The sequence below is a fragment of the Mauremys reevesii genome, linkage group 4, assembly GCF_016161935.1.
Source record: "Mauremys reevesii isolate NIE-2019 linkage group 4, ASM1616193v1, whole genome shotgun sequence".
NCBI classification, from domain to species: Eukaryota; Metazoa; Chordata; order Testudines; family Geoemydidae; genus Mauremys; species Mauremys reevesii.
In genome coordinates, this window is record NC_052626.1 from 82,472,960 (window position 1) to 82,494,899 (window position 21,940).

Sequence of the window (21,940 nt, forward strand, 5' to 3'; positions counted from 1 at the left end):
CTATGAACATTGGCCTAACTTTGAATAGAAAACTGCAAATCTTTTATTATGCATAATTTTTTTAGCACAGGTATCTTTTTAAAAAAGAAACTGTAGAGGCCATTTGAATCTGACATATACTAGTCACTTAACCTATTCAGTGTTTTAAAACCTTAGCATTACTGTATTCTTCTATTTTAAAAGAATTTGTTTGGCAGATTTTGATTGTTTATATTATTTTCTTATCACAAGTGAGAATCCCAAAGTGCAGATTTGGATCTGGATTTTACCCTTCAGGGTGGTGTTTCAAAACCAGGGTTTTGGCTGAGGCCATCTCTGTTATCACCCCGTGCACTAAAGAGTTGGCTATACTTCAGTCTTCCTAAATTTTCTTCTTTTGAGCTAATTTTTTTTCCCACCCAATCATACTTGTACAGGTAACTCAGGATAACAGTTTCCAGCATGACTGCCTAAAGTTAGTCATGTAATTCTATCTTTAGACACCTGCATAAGTGAGTGGCCTAATTTTTCAGAGGTGATGAACATCTAGTGGGCACACAATTGCAGGTGTTCAACCCATCACAGTCCGGCCATCTACTTTAATTAGATGCCTAACTTTAAGCATGCAAGCTTGTAAACATTGGCCTAGACCCACTGTGCTTCACTTACCTAATTTGCACTCACTTCTGATTCTGATCTCTATGCTAAAAACAATGAAAATTCTCCATAAACCAAAAATAACTGCACAAAAGCGGTTAAATTTTTGACAAAAATAAATGCACATAGTTGACAAACAGATTTTAAAAATACACATGCATTCCAATACCTGTGCATAACTGAGTATACCTTTAATTCCAGTACTATCTAGATGAGGGGTCAGCAACCTTTTGGAAGTGGTGTGCCGAGTCTTCATTTATTCACTCTAATTTAAGGTTTCGCCTGCCAGTCATACATTTTAACATTTTTAGAAGGTCTCTTTCTATAAGTCTATAATATATAACTAAACTATTGTTGTATGTAAAGTAAATAAGGTTTTAAAATGTTTAAGAAGCTTAATTTAAAACTAAATTAAAATGCAGAGCTCCCTGGACTAGTGGCCAGGACCCGGGCAGCGTGAGTGCCACTGAAAATCAGCTCGCGTGCCACCTTCGGCAGCCATGCCATAGGTTGCCTACCCCTGATCTAGATGCATCTAGTTGTTCCAAGGGAGGGGGTAGATAATAAGGTATATTTGTCCCCTTGCCATTTGACAAAGACAAATAAGTGCTTTTTGAAGATTCATGACAAGAAAAAAGGAAGCATACATTGTGTGTGCTAGTGAAAGCAGTGAAACTGAGATGAACTTTGCCATCTTACATTTAGATAAGGCAGTGCATCAAGAATTTATGTGCTTTAATACATAAAGGGCTGCGGTTTCAAAAGTGTGAGAGTGCGGGAGGGATGGGTGTACTGGAAGGCCATCAGTTTTCAAAAGAAAAATGTACATGCAGAATCTTTGAATGTGGTTGATTGCAGATGCTAGAAAAGGTGGGTGAAACCACAGCGTGAAGATGCAATTGGCATTGCATTGAGTTTTGTATAATTGATTGTACCTGGCACAGTTTCTGTCTGTATCTATCTTAGGTATTTACAAGGCACCTATCACCTTGGTACCTAAGCAGTTTGAAAAATGCACCTGCAACAGGAGGCATGATGCAGATACAGGCAGAGGCCCAGGTCCAGAGCAGCAGTGGCAGGTCCCAGGAAGCTCCTCAACTGCATTACAGCTGTTGTTGAGCTCCTGGCTACACTTGTTGTGCCCAAGGAACATCTCCACCTACCTGTCAGCAGGAAGACGCTGCCCCACAACTCAAGTCCAACAAGTCCATTTGTGGGGAAAACTAAAGATAATGGAAATGGCAACGATCCAGTAGCAGAGGTGAAAAAGAAATTGTGGGATTTGAAAAGGAGGGATTCTTAAAGAGCAGCACACTTCAGGGGAGGGATCCACTGCCAGTCCAAGTGGCAGGTAAGGCACAACACAGGCTTAAGTGTCTCAAATTATCTCAGATGAACAAAAATTAAATAAATACTTCTGTCCCTAGAGTCTGTCTGCTATCCAATGCCCAGTGTAGCCTATGCTCTGTTCTTGGCCTGCTATCCCTACAGCTGGGTAGGCCTTGCAGTTCTCTTTGGATTACAAACCAGAAAATGCAATGTAAACAATCTCCAGCATTCTAAATATGTTTACTGGCAAACTTGAAAGACCGATACCATGCAAGTGTGACAACACCTTTCATGGTGCATGGAGCCAGCACTACATGGCAGTACTCCAACACCATGACCTTATCCATGCCTCCAGAGACATGGTGTAGTCCTGCCTCCTGGCACTATTTAGCAGACGTCCTGCCTGCAGCATCCAGAATATGTAGTTTGCTATATACAGAGCAGGGAATGGGAAAACACAAAATAATGAACACAGAGACATGACAAATGTGTCACTCTGGCCATCAGAAGTTACAGCATTGCATAAGCTACCACATCAGAAAAGACTGATTGAGTGCAACAGGCACATGAAAGTGTCCATACAGTGTGCACATAATCAGCCAGTCCTGTCTTTTGCCAGAGAAACAGAGGACTCATTTGACAACACAGAGGAGAGAGGGAGGCCTATAATACTGGCTCATTAGTCACTATGCACAGGCTAGCTTAATGAAATAGTCAGGTCCGTTGATAAATGCAATAGAATCAGTAGGCTGAAGCAGAAACCATCCCACAGAGATCTGATTTTGATTTTGGAAAACAGGTGCATGCTGTGTGACCAGACGTTAAACTTAAAAGGGCAACGGGCCCTAAACTCCCAGATCTTTGGTATCTTCCCTGCTCACCATGTGCGCACTCCTTTCTGACTTCCCTACTGGACAAATTGGGCTGTGGCTGAAGTCTCATTGTGTCAGGGCAAGGTAGGATCAGTGACATGGAATGAGTCCAAAATTCATGACACCATCAAAGCTTGTTGCTTCACCCCTTAAGGTATTTGTATGCTGCCAGGAAATAAAATGACTTTGTGAGAAGTGTAAGCCAGGTGTTCAACTGTGCAGTGTTATGTACCACTGTGAACAAGCTGCCTTATGTGGGTACAGGCATTATTTGATTGGATGCAAATTATCATTGAGGTCAGAGGGAGTCTGGACAGTTCCTCACATTTCCCTTTGCCATTGGCATCACATCATGGGCAGCCACAACATGGTGCTTGTGCCCACTATGTTTAAAACTTCTTCTAAAAAGAGAGAAATGTTGTTTAAGCCAATTAAGAACAGAATTGGTTTGTTGATTCACATTTTGTTAGATATTTATGGCTTCTGTTGCACCAATGACCTGGCATATTTATTGTTGCTTGTGAGGAATCAGCCCATTGCCAGGAGGTAGGGTTGAGGCAGTTAGTTCAGGTAACAGTTGAACTTTTGTTTTAATTCTCCTGTCACCAGTTGTCAGGGCAGTGAGCCACTTGGCCATCCATTCCGCCAGCTGAGCAGTACAGTTTCTAGGCAAACCAAATTTTCCATTTCCACCATGGTAGCTGACACACGACTTTCACTGTTTCAACATAGAAGCTGGTGCCATTATATTAATGAGTTCCCGTCTGAATTTATCAGGGCAACCTTTAGTCATCAAGGAAAGGATTTCTTGGGCAGAAACTGATACCTTTGACACTGTGGCCTGAGCTCTTGACCCTGAGCTAAAGTTACCATGATTGCCCTGCAATGAATGAAAGTGTGTGTAAGGCTATGCCTGTGATACCCCCATGCCCATATTTAATAAACCTTACAAAAAGATAGTTACTTGGATTGGTTGAGTGCTTTGTTAAAAATAATATAAGTTATGAATTTAGTCTCTTTTTCATTAATAGCTAGTTAGTAAACCTATCCCAGTATCTGTGAATGTATTCATTATTCATAAGTATTCGCCAATAGTTTTAATAACTATCAGTCCATTAGTTATTCACAAACTGTTTGCTTAGAATATTTGTCATTTGTGTGATGATGATACTATGTCAGATGATACCGTTTCAGCTCCCTGACTTGGAGACAGAAAATATTTAAGTAGGAGAATGACAAATTGTAAACTTTCATAATTCCATTTTTAGAGAAATAACCACTTGTGCTAATATTTGTGAAAGTTTCCAGGGTCACAGACACTTTCATAAATATCGCCCAGATATGTGTGAAAAACAAAAATAATGCCCCCCCACTAATTCATAAATTAGTGGGTTTTTTCTGTTTTTGCTCTTTTAAAAAAAAATTCTTTGACTTGTTCTGTTATTTACCATTGTTAGGAGGGCTCTGTTCAAAGTGCTTGGCAGGAGAATGGCGTATTCAAATATGGGGAAATTTCTGATGATGTATCAAAAGAATGACATATTTTGTATGACCAATGGCACAACTAGCATATATATTCCCTTTATCTCTCTGATTCCATACAAATTAACTGGAATGTGTGTTTGCTTTGTGTGGTAAAAAGAAGGCCCCTGTTTTTGCATGTCTACTCTAATAGAGAAGTGTTGAGAATTAATTTTCATGGTCCTATACTGTAGCTGCTAAAAGATAAAAGCTGTGGCTGTCTGAGGGGAAATAGAATTGCAAAGGCAGCAGGTATTAGAGGGATAATGTCCAAGTCCCTTTCAAAATTTTCATGCAGTGGAAGAGCCAATGATTGTATGACAAACTTGTCCCTAATATTCATTTCCATAAGGAGCTCATACCTTTTTACAAATACGATCTCATCCTCACTTTCCATAAAACATGCAACTGGACAGTCCAATTAGACACAGACCGAATGTGAATACTTTGAATGTGAATACTTTAAAGTAGTGAATATATTAAATGCACAAATAATATCCAGCATAAAAATTAATCAGATTAAATAATTATATTAAATCATTAACTGTAAGTAGCCCTTTAGATAAATATAATACTCAAGGCATTCAGATAGTGAGTGATGAGGACCCTAATGATAATCTAGACAGACAGAGATCAGTGTATAAATGTGCTGATAGAGGGATCCTTGGGTCTCTGAGAAGGGGTCCTAAAAACCAAGAACAAAAATGTATATAAAAATCACTCCAGGAACTCCTGAACAAACAATAAGCCCATTAACAAAAATGATTAATCTGATCTCAAAAGCATCCATCAGACAGAAATGCACAACTCCAGCTGAAGTTCTTAAGAGCAGCACATGGTGTGTATCAAAGAGCAGAATGTAGTCCTTAAAGAGCAACGTGGTGCCAGGGCATAGATATGACATCCTAGCACCAACACTACAGAACAACCAGTTAGTCAGTGCTGATCAGCAGCTGTTGTTACTTAGATGTGATAGTCTTACAGTGGTGCTTCCACATATCCCTTGCCTGAGAGTGAAAAATGCAGGCTCTTTGGGCTAAATTATTGTATTATTTAGCCAAACAGCCCCAGATAAATTTCTTATCAAATTGTCTCCCCAAAACATGTAATAGACTCATTACTTATTTGTTTCAAGCATGAAAAGGGTGAGGGTTCCAGCCACAAATGTGAACAAATCAGAAATGGTGCTGAGTAGATCATACTGTAATGAGAGCCGATGATTGATGAGTGCAAGAAGTCTAGTCATTTTCAGTTGGTGGGACTATATTTTTATATATGGGTGGATTTAGATTAAGCACATTTGCAATGTCCTCTTCAATAGCATAATTAACCACTCCTCCTTCCATATTAAATTGTGCACAGGGAAGCACTTGCACCCACATTTCCACCAAACGTCCTCAGTCAAGGGAAGACACAGCCAGGAGAGAGCAAAATGAAGTTTATCTTACATGAAAAAAAAAATCCTGGAGAGCAATGTCCTCAAATAGGATCACATACTGTTTGGAGAAAGCAGTGAGAAAATAATGCATACATAAAAGATAAGGCTTGGGAGGCCATTGCTCACAGGATAAATGCTGTTGGCAACCACAGTTGCTCTACAGCTATGATTGAGGGGGGGAACCCAAAACACGGGGGGTGGAGGGGTGATATGAAACGTCGGACAAAAGAGAAGATAGCCAGCAGTGCTTCAGAACAGCAAAGGGCTACCACACAGACCAGTGGTGGAGCACATCTGACACCACAGGAGACTCAATTGGACAATTGACCCTGAGCTCATCACAGGGATTTCTGACTGTGACACCACTGCAATTCATAGGTGAGCTTTTTGAGAGGTTCACTGACACTTTCTGTCACAATCACAATGAGGTGTATTGGTAGTTATGCCATGGGATCCAGCACAGTTGTGTGTGTTATGGGTACAGGACAATGTGCACTTATATAAAGTGGTTAGTAACTTCAACTGCCACATACCCAGTTCAGCCACTAAACTTTAGTCTGCCCTTCTGTTTGCCCAAACACAAATACTGTGGTTTTCCCAATTGGCTTCTTTCTATGTGTTGTCCAATGCATGTAGATTCCTCCATCTTCCTGGCCTCAGATACAGTGGTTGTTGCTCCTCTATTTGATTGCCAGATGTCACTGGGGAACAAGATGGGGAGGTTCCTGGATGCTCGGGGCAACCCAGACGTCAGAGAGCGAGCTCACCCTCCACGCCTGAACAAGAACAGGAATCTTCAGAGCCTGCTTCTGATGAAGATTCACCAGCCAGAACTACAGAGAGTTGGCAGTGGCCATTGTCGTCATCAGAAACGCACAGCAACGTTGGGGAAGATTTTGAGGGATTTCAAACACCGGAGCGGACTCCAGAGTGTACAATGGACATACAGTCTCCTGGGGATCAGTCACTCAGTAGGACTCCTCAGTTTGAAAGTGACTCTCCTGAGGAGGAGGGGAATGATGAAATGAATGAAGAGCACCATGGTGTTCAGCCTGTCCCTAGGGATCAGGGTTGGAGAGGGCAGCCCCACCTAACAGAGGGGGAAAGGCTGTTGATGGAAACCAACAGTAGGATTGTGCAGCTGCTGGAAAATATCAAGAGGGAGCATGCACAGTCCATGGGTCTCATGTCACAGTCCATGGGCCGCATGGAGCTGCAGCTAGGCATTGTGGCTACATCCACAAGAGCCATCCATAACTACCTGTCTGAGATTTTAGCTTTCCTCAAACAGCCAAGGACGCAGGTCCTTGAAACACGTATCTCCCAAAGAGCCACCCCCCATGTTGAGTTAACCAGTGCCTCGACATGGACTGGTGAGGATGCAGTGGCAGCCTCCACTGTATACTTACCAGGGGATCAAGGAACAAGTGTCTCTCGAGAACCACCACAGGCCACTGTGCCTCGTTGCAGTGGCCGGCTGCAGAGAGCCATAACTGAGAGGGCCTCGTTGCCCATGCCTACACGCCAGGCAAAAGGGGGAGGGAAGAAAAAATAATCGCTAACTATAGGATTTTTAGGGTTTTTTTATGTGCCTGTCCTTTTAATTCTTAGCCATAAGGCCATGAGTGGCAGAACTCAACCATTTCTACATTTTGGCTAACATTGTATTCTGGCTGACTAGATTAGTCTAACATTTTGTAGTTTATATTTGCATTGTTAACAATGTGTGCTGCTGGTATTTGAAGAACATTTGCCTCTGTTCTTTCACTTTAGCCTCATGAGAGCATTTTTTTACACTGTGCCAGGCATTCATTGCTTTTCTTACAAATACAAGTCATTTCTTGAGGCAGCTGTTTTTTGAGTTTTTTTTCTTCATTACCCCCATCCCCTCTGAGCAAGCATTATGGACTTGGTGGTAAGTATACAGGTCTTGGCAATACTAGCCTCAGAAACTGTGTTCAATCAGTTTTTGCCTGGTGTTTCTGGCATGCTGGCCTGAGGTGTTGGGGTTAGCCTGTAAGTGCCTTTTTGGATCATGATCATTCTTATCCTCTGTGGGTCTGACAAGGTCAATCTCTAGCCCTTCAGGTGGAGCTAATCCACATCTCTTGGCTATGTTGTGTAATATGCAGTCTTGCCAGGATTATATGGTGTATTGTGGGGCCTGTACAGTAATGTGCCACTAGGCACCTGACTCTCATTTTTAAGAGTTCCTTCTTCGATGCATCTGGTGGCTTGATGGGTGGGCAGCATTATAATTTTCCTCTGAGAGAGTCAGGGGATATGGAACAGGAGTCATTAGCCATGTCTTTATGGGATAAGTACATTTTCTTCAACAAATAAATATATATAAATATATTATTGCGGGGAGACCGACCCTAGTAATACCTAGCAGCCAGACCTCCTGAGAATGTAAGAGTCATGACATGCTGTTGGGCACTGTGCTACTACGTCTGTGATTAAAACTTTTGCATCACAAATGACCTGCACACTGATAGAATGGAACTTCTCCCCGTCCCTTTAGGCCGTCTAATTTCCTGAGGGGAGAGTGCCCTGAGCAAAATATAGGTGCGATCAGTAGCATGCAGGACATACGGAAAGTGCACTTGGGAGTACAATTATTTTATGACTGTTGGTGCTGTCTCTCTCGGGGAAATTTAATACAGTGGCACTCAGAAATTGCTGCATGCATGCAGAGGCATCAGACTGGCTTATACTTGTGATATCTCTGTGGTCCTCTGAAAGGTTCCAGTTATAAAGAGCCCCTTGAGCAATGGCGTCTGTAACTAGGTGTAGCATGGCACCTGTGTTTGACTCTCCAGATCCCCATGTAAGTTTTCATTAAAATTCAGGAGAGTTTGATGGTCAAACGTACTGAATTTCTCCTCTGACAAATGTTGGACATTAATCTTTGGCCTAAAAATCCTGTCCTATGGATGTATTCGGGCTGTGCTCTGGCTGCTGAGCCAGTGGACACTCCTGTTTCCTTTCCCCTTCTCTGAGACTGAAGTTGGTCAAAATGTGAGCAGGAAACATTTTACTACTGTATAAATTAGCCACAAACTGCTCCTCATAACAGTTTGTTTTGCTTGTGGCTGCATTTTGCTAAATGACTGGGTTAATGATGAAATGCCACTGGTATGGGCTGACCCCTGGTGTAGGCATGTTGCAGATACATTTTCTAGTTAAAAATATTTCTCCTATGACCAACTGCATGCAGGCGCTCACCCTTTAAGAATTCCATTTGGGTCCACTTTCTTGGCCATGCCACCAACACACCACTCATGCCAGGTGTAAATTCTTGCACCTGCATTTCATTTGCGCCCCATCTGTGCCTCTTCTAAATTTTGTTTTGTTAAAATTATTTATATAGGTAGCCTCATAAATAAATACATTTCCAATAGCATGTGAGAGCCCCTCTTGGTGGTGCAAGAATACATATTACAAAAATGTCAAAACACAAAAAAGGAGAGGGGGGGGAGAAGTCCACTAGCAAAGTTAACAAAAAGTGTTTGTGTGCTGCCTTTTGAAAATGCATTACTGGCACAAACACGGTTTGCGCACTACTACTGCAGATGTGAACAACCTATTTTAAGGGTACAGCCCTTTGAAAAATTTGCCCTAAATATCTACTTTTTATTTCTTTTGGATGAGTTTATAGTGGAATTACATAGAAGTCAAGAAAGGGCCAGTTGACTCTCTTGACATAGGTAGCACATATCTAATAATATAATGAAAATGTATTTATTTACATAGTGCTGTCACTTTAAAAGTGTGGTGGAATGTGGGGCCATATATTAAGATTCTGGTGTATTCTGCAGGACCCGCCATGTAGCTGCTGCCATTTTGGATTACTTTTACTCCACCCTACATACACCCTAGCTGCTTTGGAAGCTTCAAAATTTTTGTTCTAGTTTTAAAATGCCATCTTACTGTTCTACATTTGTGCTCTGATCAAAGACAGCAGTGCAAAAGGACAAGTTGGGCATCATTTGCAACACTGCCTGTACTGCAGTTAGAACCACTGCTAGGTGCAAGATGCCCCTCAAAAGACTTTTTTGCAGAACAACTTAATCATATCAACTTCTCCCTCCCCACTCCAACTTGCTTCCGCTGTTCTCAGCTACGACTGGAAAGGACCCAATTTGAATGGGAGCAGCTATAGGGTGAGAAGCACTGAGGAGCTGACAACATTAAAGCTGTAAAATCGCAAAGAATAAAGTTCCCCACAAGCTGATGTGGTAGCAATATCAGATTTTGTTAGGAAATCTGCACAAACTGATATTGTGGTCAGGTCAAATACCAAGATCTGACTTCCAGTATTGTCTTGCAAAATCAGTACAGTTGGAGATTATGTATGTTTCATCCCCTAAATGAATATTTCCATGCTTTTCAAGTGTCTGTCATAGCCTCATCATTCTTTCCCTGTAGTTTTTTTGTTGTCTGAATAGGTGTATGGTTATGTGTCTGTTCAAAATAAAGGGAATACGTTTTTATATGGTATATTTGTTGTTTACAGATTTTGGGTGTCTAGGGCTTCAGTCCCCAAAACACCCCTCTGTCTGGATCCCAAGAGCAAGTATTTGGTCTTCGGGGATCATATAAAGGGTTGGAGAGATGTAACATGAAATTTCCATGCCCTTGTTGCGATCAATGGTAGATACCCCTAAACTTGATTCTGCAACCTAGCCGTATTTTTTTTCTGTGTACCTCAAACGCTTAAGGCTAAATCCCTGGCTTTCTGATACCTTTTGCCCATCAGAAGGTTACAGGTATTTTCTTCTGGAAAGTGCACAGTTTGAATTACTGTTAAGACCATATGGAATATGACTTTTTTTTTTTAAATGTTTATTTTATTTGCTTGTGAAGGTTTTAAGCGTGTTTTTTTCTCTCCTCCCCCTGGATGGTCTATTATATGAAAAGAAATAAAGCAAACAAAAAATGTAATACTAACTCCAGTGGAAAGCAGACAGTAATACTTCCGAGTAAGCCAACCACCTACAACGTTCAACTTTATAATTCTAGCAGCTGGTCCTCTCCTGCTCTCTCCCTGTCACCCAGTGCTCCAAAAGTCTCCTCTCCCAGAGCAACAGTCTTCCCAAGCACAGAAGGCTGAATGTAGTTCCTCCATTTCTGCACCAGCCAGAGCTGCTGTTTAGGGAGAGACAAATCTCTCTTCCTCTTGCCTACTTCCTGTCCCTTACCACACTCCTAGAGTCTGAGCGTGGCTGCTTTTCCAGTGAGGGATCAAGCTCAAATCTGATACTTTGCATGGTGGTGCCACTTCTAGACCACTGGACAGCTGTTTTTAAGTCGGTAATAACCTAATGCACTAGTTCTTATTTTCTCCTAAACTAAATGATCAAACCTTTGAGATGCAGACATACCATACTTAACTCCTGAAAAGTAAGGTGTGGCTTGACTAATGCTTATAAAAATTTTAAGTTGTGGAAGCCTAAGACCAGAGGAGCTACCAGGCTAAGGAATCACTGCTAGTTGGTTCTAGTACATTACTTCTGTGAATACACATGGGTTGTGTGACTGGTGCCCTATTGCTTTAGAGAAATTAAAAAGAAAAATGCCATCCTAGCTTAGCATGACTTGGGGTAGTACATATGGTGCCAGTTTGCAGTCTGAGTTCACAGGAACAAAAGATAGGGTGAAAGGGGCATTGCGGAAGGCTATTGGTTAGAGCATAAGTTTTGGATTCTAGTCCAAGTTCAGAGACTGAACCACTCAGTGGCCTTAGGCAAGTAACTTAATTACTCTGTGCCTCAATTTCCCAACTTGTAATAAGGGAGTTGTAAGACTATGGTTGATTGCATAGTGATTTGAGATCCTTGGACTTAAGGCATTATATTAGTGCTAAAAATATTAAATAGTATTACTGCTGCATTTGGTTTATAGTCACAATTGGAGATGGGCCTGGGTCCAAACACTCCTGAACTTCGAGGGATCTCACACGTTCACAGATGGTTCCTATCACTATATAGCATGCTGAATCAAAATCCCAGTTCTGAACCACTGTTCCCCAGAGTTGGGAAAGTTCTGATCCAGATTGGAATTTTGCCTGTTGGGCCCATTTCTGACCACAAATATGTTTGTTTTAACCAAAACTAATATAAAGCACATTTAAAGTTTAATTAAACAGAGAGACATGGAGCAGTTTCCAATAATGCTAAATTATATTGTCTAATAGACTGACATGATGAATAGATTAGAAAGTAATTACTGGAGAAGAAGAATAGACATAAAGAGCACTTTTGAAGTACTTGTTATTGTCCAAAATATCACTGAAATTCTGGTGACTAAGTACTGTCTGCTTATCGCTATGTGAAACAGTGCTCTATGGGTTCATTATCTCTAAAGGTCTTCTTTCCGTTTCTATATAGATATTCTCCCTTCACATTTTGAAGGTTTGAAGAAGAGGATTGTTTTTCGAGTCACACTAAGTAAACATTAAATGCATGCAGGCTTAAAACTAAAGCATGCATGTTACGCAGCAGCAATAAATAAGTGCTCGGCTTGCACGACTTTTGATGCTCAAGCATTGCCTTGTTAAAATGCCAACAACAAAAAAAGCCACCCTTTTTCTTTGCATTTTTTTGAAAAGTAAAACTCTTCCTTTGACCTTGCAATAGATTAGATTTTCAGTCTTTGGACAAATTATATTTATTTTAGTGAATACTTTTATGTTACAGATAAAGTGGATGAAATTGTACCAGTTTCCAAGCCATCAAGAATTACAGACAATGTAACTGTGGACTCAAGAGTGGCAACAATTAAACCGCGGCCTTCCAGTAGATGCTTTCCTTCAGCTACAGATATGAATGTGAGTGGTGACTACTAAATTCTTGCTTTCACTTATGAAGCTGTGGTTCTAATTAGTTACGGTGACCAGATGTCCCGATTTTATAGGGACAGTCCCGATTTTTGGGTCTTTCTTATATAGGCTCCTATTACCCCCCCACCCCACCCACTCACCCCCTGTCCTGATTTTTCATACTTGTTGTCTGGTCACCCTATAGTACTGCTTTAGTAAGTCCAGTCTTTCTATACACACTAGTTGCCAAGCTGTTATATATACACCAGCAATGGGGGGAGGGGTTATAAATCTAGTTAATCATAATGATTATTCTTTATCACCGTTCTAAGCTTCGTCATTGACAATAAACCTAACATGAACCCTTGTCTCATTACTGGGTGTATTTACTCCCAACAACATTGATTGTTTTGGTTTTGACTAGATAAAGCTGAGTAATTTATAGGGGGAGGAGACAGCAGTAATGCTATAAAAAGTACTAACGACTGAAATTCTGTATCCTGGAAAACTACAGATAGGGTGTGTAATTCCTAGCTCAAGAAGACACAACCACACTAGCTCTGATTGAGTTAATGCCCTAAAAATAGAGTGCAGGCACGAACAGCAGGAAGAGCTAGCTGCCCTGAGGGTAGGCACACACTTGGGGCAGCTAGTGCTTCTGTCTGCTTGTGCCACTGTGGCTACACTCAATTTTTAGCACACTAGCTTGATCAGAGGTAGCATGGGTAGCAGAGGTAGCATGGGTGTTTCTCCTTTATCTAGGAATTACACTCCCAGTTCCAAATGTAGACACCCTCAGATTTGAGTTTGCTTCCACTGGTTGTAAAGTCTTATGAGGAAAAAATTAATGTTTTCCCTACTGTCTAGCTGCATTTATTTTCCACTGAAGTAGCACCAATCCTTATTCATATGCTTCGCTCTTGTCCGCTGCAGAGGAAGGAATCCCAGAGTGTTCTGAATTATACCAGCAGTATTGTAGAAAATAAATAGGTTTGTGACATCTACAAGTAGGAAGGATGGGGCACTGGACTGGGACTTAAGAGACCATGGTTCAGTTCCTGACTCAGCCGATGACTTCTTGTGTGACCTTAGGCAAGTGACTTAGGCCTAGATTCTCCGGGAGAGTTAGGTGCTGAAATATCTTTGCGAATCTGAGCCCTAGAATCTCTCTACTTAAGTTTCACATCTGTAAAATAGGAATAGTACTTCCCTACCTCAAAAGAGTGTTGTGTGTATAAAATCCACAAATCATTATGAGGCACTTGGAGAACAACCTGTACATTGTTAGACAGATTGGGGGCAAGCAGCAGTATCTTTTAGTGAGTTGCAGACAATCACTTTTTGTGAAGGCGTTCAGCTGCCTGCTAACATAGCCCCCGTCCTAATCCCAAAGATAATAGAGCCCCTTATCCTTCCTCTTCAAGGCTTGGTGACCCACAAATGGTACCCAAAGTTGCCAGATCCCGCTTAAAGGAGTCAAGTTACAGTAGCCAAAGGGGAAGCAGTCCTAGAGTTGTTCTCTGCAGCAGAAAGGGAGATGCCATGTTGTCTCTTAACTAGGGGGGTTGGTCTGGAGAACCCCCACAAAGAAGAGACTGAGCCCTAAGGCGCCACTGAGCCTGGGAGGGCTGGCTGCCAGCTGAGCCCAGTAGGCCTTCCCTGCACTTGGAGACCAGAATCAGCTGGGACTTGAGGCCATCCTCAATTTACCCCTCTCCTTTCCAGGAATAACATGTTGTATATCCCATAGTCTGTTTGGTCCTAGGTTCCCTGTAACTATAAATTCTAATGCCAAATGTGTGTTAGTTTTGCACTGGGCTGGAGGCCAGGTGAAGGCACCAAGTGCAAAGAACCCAGGCCTATTGAGAGAGGAGGGAAGAATTAAGAGGCTTTACCCCTTGAGGATCAGGGGCACCCTAGGAGCTGGCTAAACACTAATGAGAAAGAGGAAGACTACTGATTATTCCATGTTCTGAGATGTGTCCATAATCTGTTTTATAAGGGGTAATTTCTTCAGTTGATCTGCATGTATTCCACACTGAGAGGAAAATAAACTGGCTTTCTGTCTCACCTTCATCTGTTTGATAACAGCCACCTGATGTATCTTTGTATTTTTAATTTTCCCACCTCCCTCCCCATTTTAATTGTCAATTTATTGCATAATTATGTTTAAAAAAAATCCTAACCTCTCTTTCTTGCCCTGCTCTGTCCTATTCACCCTGCTTCTGCCCCCTCCCACTGGAGTCCCTTGGCTCCTCCCCTCTTTCTTGCTCCTGCAACACCACTTCCCCTATTCCTCCCCATCTGCATTCCAGTCAGGCGGCTTCCTCCTTCTCATCACTGCCTGTGTGCCAGCCTGGGGAGCATTATGACTGCAGGACAGTTTTTCTGCTCCCACTTTCCATATCTGGCACCACAATTGGTGCAATTGCAGGGAAATTCCTGCTCAGCCCCTGGACTGGAGCATGGCAGTGCACATGAAATATGGGAGACTGTAACTGCTGAGCTCTAACAAGTCTCTTCTGAGCATCTGCAAACTACAGTTTTTGGAGAACTTAGCCAAATTTGTGTGGATTTTCAGAGACAGCAAAAGGTGCATCGCTGACACCAGAGTGTCTCCCTGCCAGACTTCAAGTCCCTTCTGCAAAGCACGTGGGCCCTGGAGCTTCCTAATTACATAGTTGAACATTTTTTTAACATGGGCAAAACAATGCATTTTCCCCTATCCTTGTTCTTGAAAATAAGTGAACCATAGTAGCTGAAACTTCCTTTAAAAAAAAATTAAAAAATTTTAGAACGAGCCAGACAGCTAGCATAGGAAAGTTCATCCCAAATGGTTAAAGTTGGCAGTTATACACAGGTAGCCTTAACTATTGGCAGCACTCCCAGCTCTGCCTATAATGAATACCCTACAGTCATCTAGGCGCAGAATAAGCCTAGATAGGAAACTGCAGTCGCTAATTCTATTTGATCTTGAATATTTCTGATTCAATGGTGAGGCCATTTGAAGACCACCTAGCTCTTTCCAGAAAAACAAAATATTTCTGAAGTGCTGAGATCCTATTCTGTTGTTCCTGATGATCATGCTAAACCATGGTATTCAACCATAATTTCATAGTCAAAACACTTAACCTTCATAAAATCAAAATATAAGTTTAGGGCCAAATTCTGACTCTCACAAATAATTCCATTTGAAATCAGTGGGGCTACTCGTCTGTGTAGTATAAGCAGATTTATGAGTATTAACACACTAAACCCAGAAAATGTAAGGTGTCTCTTCTATGTCAAAATATCGGATCCCAGATCTATGTGCAGGGTGACTTGAATAGCAGTGTAGTTTGTAGCAATGTCTTTGGGAGGGAAATAAACAGAAATGTACTACCTTCAAATTCACCCTTAAAGTGTGCTAGAAGAATAGATAATTTTATTTTTCCACCGACTATTTAAGATGAATAACAAAGTAGTATGTGGAACAGAAGATGAATTATTTTTCTCATGGTGTGTGTCTCTAAAATGGCCCTTTTGTACATAATATTTTTTTGTTTTGTTTTGTAGTCCATGTACGATAGACAGGGTATTGCTGTGATGCCACCTACTGTACCTGGGACACCTCAAGGTCTTTTTCTAGGTATACCTCGAGGTACGATGAGAAGACAAAAATCTATAGGTAAAATTTTTCTTATGTAAATTCTACACATTCATTTGGCACCTTTTATTAACGTCTGTTCTTGCTTAAAACATTTTGACTCCATTTTTCCTCAACTTAATTCAGTCATTAGTTAATTTTGATCCAAAGCTCAAGAACCAAATCAGTTTGCATGAAAACTATTACAACTTCCATGTTTTGCTTTGATCACTTTAGGCAAGAGTTGTGGGATTGTAATGGCTATGGAAGGTTGCCTTTAACAAGGAAAGCCAAGGGTGGTTCTTCAAGTGCTTGCTCATATCCATTCCAGTTAGGTGTGCGCGCGCCGCGTGCACGTTCGTCGGAAGATTTTTACCCTAGCAACACTCGGTGGGTCGGCTGGGTCGCCCCCTAGAGTGGTGCCGCCATGGCGCCGGATATATACCCCTGCCGACCCAACGGCCCTTCAGTTCCTTCTTACCGCCCGTGTCGGAACAGTGGAGTGCGGCTTAGCTGATCTCCACTTCCCTAGCTACTCGTAGTTCTCTCGTTAATTCTTGTGTATATAGTTAAAAATTATATAGTTGTAGTTAATTTACTTGTTTTATAATATAGTTAGTGTATATAGTTAAGAGGGGTTCGGGGATTAGCCCCTTCCCCGCGCCCGGTACCGGGGCCCATGCCCGGTTCACTGGGCTTCAAACCATGCTCGGCCTGCCACAAGCCGATGCCAACAGGAGATCCCCACAACTCCTGTCTTAAGTGCCTCGGGGAATCCCATCTCGCCGATAAGTGCCGGATCTGCAAGGCCTTTAAGCCGAGGATGAAGGAGCGGGACTTTCGTCTCAAGCAGCTCCTGATGGAGGCAGCTCTTACTCCTCCGCCCTCGGCACCGAGCGCTGGACAGTCCGCACCAGGCAGAAGCGCTTCTTCGGCACCGGATCGCACCGGTACTGCTAAGGCCCCTCGGCACCGACTGTCGCCGGCACCGATGTCTGCTCGGCACCGTTCCCTCTCCCCGCGGGTGAAGAGATGTAAGACTCCCACTGCTTCTGTGACACCTGCACCGCAGCCGGAGCACCCGACTAAGTCGGACCGCCCGGCACCGACACCTGCCGTGGCACCGACAACTTCAGCACCGTCGATTCCGGTCCCGCAAGGGCCATTGAGTCTGGTGCCTGAAAGCTTTCTGGCGCGCGCCATGGTTGAGCTCACTATTCCCTCCACGCCGGAGACATTTTCCACGGCGAGGGAGCTGATCGCGATGACAGAGTCTGCGTAAGCCTGCCCTGATGAGACCATCCTCTGTCGGCACCACAGAGCAGCACCGTTCACGATCACGGTCCCACCGGCGCTCTCGGTCCCGACACCGCTCGCAGTCCCGGCACCGCTTCCCATCTCGGTACCGGTCGCACTCGCAGCACCGATCAGCGTCCCATTCGCCGCCCCGGTACTCTCGGCACTGATCAGCTCCCAGCACCATTCCAGCAGCCGCTCCAGGCGTCAAGCTTCGAGATCCCGGTCGCAGGTCCCGGTCTCGTTCCCGGTACCGGTATGGCTCTCGGTGCCGTACAGAGCGAGATCAACTAGAGAGGGAGATTCTTCCCAGGGCTTTTCAGCCCCTCCCTGGCCATCTCGACACACATCTGTGTCATCTCATGCGGACAGTGCTTCCTATGCACAGGACCGTGACTCGGATGTGCCCAGCCGAGTCTTCCAGGAGACCCAGGCCCAAGATCAAGGCCCCCATCAGTGGTCATTCTGGACACCTTGGGCATATCACCAAGCCCAAGGTGTGTCTCCAGTGCCTTCTCGCTCTGTACCATCGGAGCACCGGGTGCCGGAGGCGACTGTCAGCCGCCCCGCGCCTACCGGTATGGAGGAAGCTCCCGTTCAGCCAGCAGACTCCCAGATCCCACCGGAGCCTGACGTCGCCCAAGAACAGGAGCCCACGCAGGACCCTCTTCTCCCTGGCCTTTCCTCTTTCTCCTCCCCAGATGAGGCGGTGGCGGGGACATCCTTCTTGGGCCCTCCTCCAATTGACCTGAGGCCCCCTCAGGACCTCCTGAGAGGGGTGTCAGTGAATACGAGTCTTCAGGTGGAGGAGGTCCCGGAGACAGAGGACCCTGTGGTGGATATTCTGTCTGCTGATGCCCCCACAAGAATGGCTTTGCCATTCATCCGCACGATCCAGGCTAACGCCGATACCATCTGGAAGTCTCCAGCCTCTATTCCGCCCACTGCCAGGGGAGTTGAGCGGAAGTACATGGTACCCTCTAAGGGGTACGAGTACCTATACGTGCACCCTGCTCCCTCGTCGTACAGTCAGTCAACGAGAGGGAGCACCATGGCCAGCAAGCTCCGGCTCCAAAATCAAAGGAGGCGAGGCGTATGGACTTACTGGGCCGCAAGGTATACTCTGCTGGGGCCCTCCAACTCAGGGTGGCAAACCAGCAAGCCCTGCTGAGCTGCTACAACTATAACACTTGGGCAGCGGTGGGCAAGTTTACGGAGTTAGTTCCTCAAGACTCCTGCCAAGAGTTTGCTGCCCTCTTGGAGGAGGGGAAGTAAGTGGCGAGAACTTCTCTCCAGGCCTCGCTGGACGCAGCCGACTCCACAGCCAGGACTCTGGCTTCGGGAGTCGCCATGAGGCTTCAGGTGTCAGGGAGTCGTGGCTTCAGGTGTCAGGCCTCCCGCTGAGTTACAACACACCATACAGGACTTGCCCTTCGACAGTCAAGGTCTATTTTCTGAAAAGACTGACCCTAGGCTGCAAAGCCTAAAGGACAACAGGGTCATCATGCGCTCGCTCGGGATGCACATGCCGATGACTCAGCGCAGGCCTTTCCGTCCCCAGCCTCACCGCCCTTACCCCCTGTCTAGGCCGAGACAGGACTTCGGCAGAAGGCATGGCCGAGGCAGTCGCAGACAGCAGTCTGGACCCCAAGCGGGCCAAAATCAGGGTCCCTCCAAACCACCAGCGGGACCAAAGCCAAACTTTTGAAGGTGCGCCCGAGGACGGCGTACCAGTCGCTTCCCAGGATCCTTTCCCTCCCTTTTACAACCACCTCTCCTTTTTCCTCCCTGCGTGGACCCAACTAACTTTGGATCGTTGGGTCCTATGCACGGTAGAATTCGGGTACCACCTCAAGTTTATTTCGCTCCCCCCTCACCTCCCATCCTCGTCCCTCTTCAGGGACCCCTCTCACGAGCAATTCCTCTTGCAAGAGGTGTGGTCGCTCCTCGCTATGGGAGCTATAGAGGAGGTACCAAAGGACTCGAGGGGCAAGGGGTTCTATTCCCGCTATTTCCTAATCCCCAAGGCGAAGGGAGGTCTCAGACCTATCCTAGACCTGCGAGGACTCAACAAGTTGATAAAGTTGAAGTTCCGCATGGTATCCCTGGGGACCATCATCCTGTCTTTGGATCCTGGAGACTGGTATGCCGCCCTCGATATGAAGGACGCATATTTTCACATTGCCATTTACCCTCCACACAGACGGTACCTCTGGTTTGTGGCCAGCCGTCAACATTTCCAGGTTACGGTCCTTCCCTTTGGCCTCTCTAGAGCCCCAAGAGTGTTCACAAAGTGCATGGCTGTAGTCACTGCCTCCCTTCATCACCGTCGGATACACATCTTTCCGTATCTCGACGATTGGCTCATTCGAGGGACCTCCAAGACCCAAGTCACCCATCGTGTGGCATCGTCAAGGACCTATTCAAGTGTCTAGGCCTGATGATCAATATAGAGAAATCCACTCTGGTTCCCACACAGAGAATAGAATTCATTGGGGCCATCCTGGACTCCAATCTCGCCAGGGCCTGCTTACCACAGCCTCGGTTTCAGGCAATGATATCAATTATACAAGACCTGCAAAACTTCCCGACAACTTCCGCTCGCATGTGTCTCGGCCTACTAGGTCACATGGCGGCATGCACATTCGTGACCCAACACTCCAGACTACGGCTCCGTCCCCTTCAAACTTGGCTATCCTCGGTATACCACCCGGGCAGAGACAGTCTAGACACAATTGTCACGATCCCCCCGAGCATCCTAGGCTCCCTAGACTGGTGGTTGACGCCCTCCCTGGTATGGCAGGGATGCCATTCCATCTGCCTCAGCCTTCAATGACCCTGACAACGGATGCGTCATCTCTAGGCTGGGGTGCCCACCTCGGGCATCTCCGCACTCAAGGCCTTTGGTCAGCTCGGGAGCTGGGCTTGCACATCAATGTGCGGGAGCTGAGAGCAGTCCACCTCGCGTGCCAGGTGTTTCAAGAGCATTTACAAGGCCGTTGTGTCTCAGTGTTCACGGACAACACAATGGCCATGTTTTACATAAACAAACAGGGGGGAGCGCGTTCCTCCCCCCTTTGTCAGGAAACTATCCAGCTCTGGGACTTCTGCATAGCCCACTCGATAGACCTGGTGGCGTCTTTTCTCCCGGGGGTTCGGAACACTCTGGCAGATCACCTCAGCAGATCCTTCCTGTCTCACGAGTGGTCGATTCGTCCGGATGTTCTCCATTCTGTTTTCCGGAAGTGGGGCTTTCCCCGCATAGACCTCTTCGCCTCCCGCGAGAACAGGAAATGCCAGACGTTCTGCTCCTTCCAAGGTCTCTCCCCAGGATCGATCTCAGACGCATTTCTGCTGCCATGGATGACCCATCTGCTTTACGCCTTCCCACCGTTCCCGCTGGTTCACAGGGTCCTTCTCAAGCTCCGCAGGGACAGAGCCCACCTGATCATGATCGCTCCAGAGTGGCCAAGGCAGCACTGGTACACCATGTTGCTCGACCTGTCGATAGCCAACCCAATCTCCCTACCTCTTTACCCGGACCTTATAACTTAGGACCATGGCAGACTTCACCACCCAGACCTGCAGTCTCTTCACCTCACAGCATGGTTGCTGCGTGGTTGAGCCAGTCCGAGTTACGTTGCTCAGCCTTGGTGCAACAAGTGCTCCTGGGTAGTAGGAAACCTTCCACTAGGTTAACATATCTGGCTAAGTGGAAGCGTTTCTCCTGCTGGTGTGACCAACATGATGTTATCCCCACCGAGGTATCGGTCCCTACTATCTTGGACTACCTCAGGTCCCTCAAATAGCAGGGCCTAGCGGTATCATTGTTGAAGGTACACTTGGTGGCCATCTCTACCTTCCACCCAGGGGAGCGTGGACGCTCCGTATTCTCTCACCCTATGGTTTCTAGGTTCCTCAAGGGTTTGGAGCGTTTACACCCCCAAGTACGCCGCCCCACCCCAACTTGAGACCTCAACCTAGTTCTAACCAAACTTATGACTGCCCCTTTCGAGCCGCTAGCGACCTGCTCGCTGCTGTACCTGTCCTGGAAGACAGCTTTCCTCGTAGCCATTACGTCGGCGAGACGAGTTTCTGAGCTTCGGGCTCTCACGGTGGACCCACCATATACCGTGTTTCACACGGACAAGGTACAGCTGCGACCACATCCGGCCTTCCTACCTAAAGTGGTATCGGCCTTTCATATCAACCAGGATATCTTCCTTCCGGTCTTCTTCCCAAAGCCACACTCATCACGCTGGGAGCAGCAACTGCACTCCCTAGACGTCCATAGGGTGCTCGCATTTTATATCGAGCGAACAAAGCCCTTTCGTAAAATACCCCAACTCTTCGTTGTGGTGGCAGACCGAATGAAGGGCCTACCTGTCTCCTCCCAGACG

The 21,940-nt window shown here is 45.2% G+C and overlaps 1 protein-coding gene across 7 annotated transcripts in view; it reads left to right on the forward strand.

The window, feature by feature from the left end:
* Positions 1-21,940, forward strand: part of SHANK2 (SH3 and multiple ankyrin repeat domains 2) — a 675,150-nt gene that overhangs the window by 628,532 nt on the left and 24,678 nt on the right. For all 7 annotated transcript variants that reach the window (XM_039536948.1, XM_039536949.1, XM_039536950.1 and 4 more), the window contains 2 exons: positions 12,498-12,628; positions 16,175-16,286. In XM_039536948.1, coding sequence (XP_039392882.1) covers positions 12,498-12,628; positions 16,175-16,286 — 243 coding nt within the window. The remainder of the gene's footprint in view (positions 1-12,497; positions 12,629-16,174; positions 16,287-21,940) is intronic.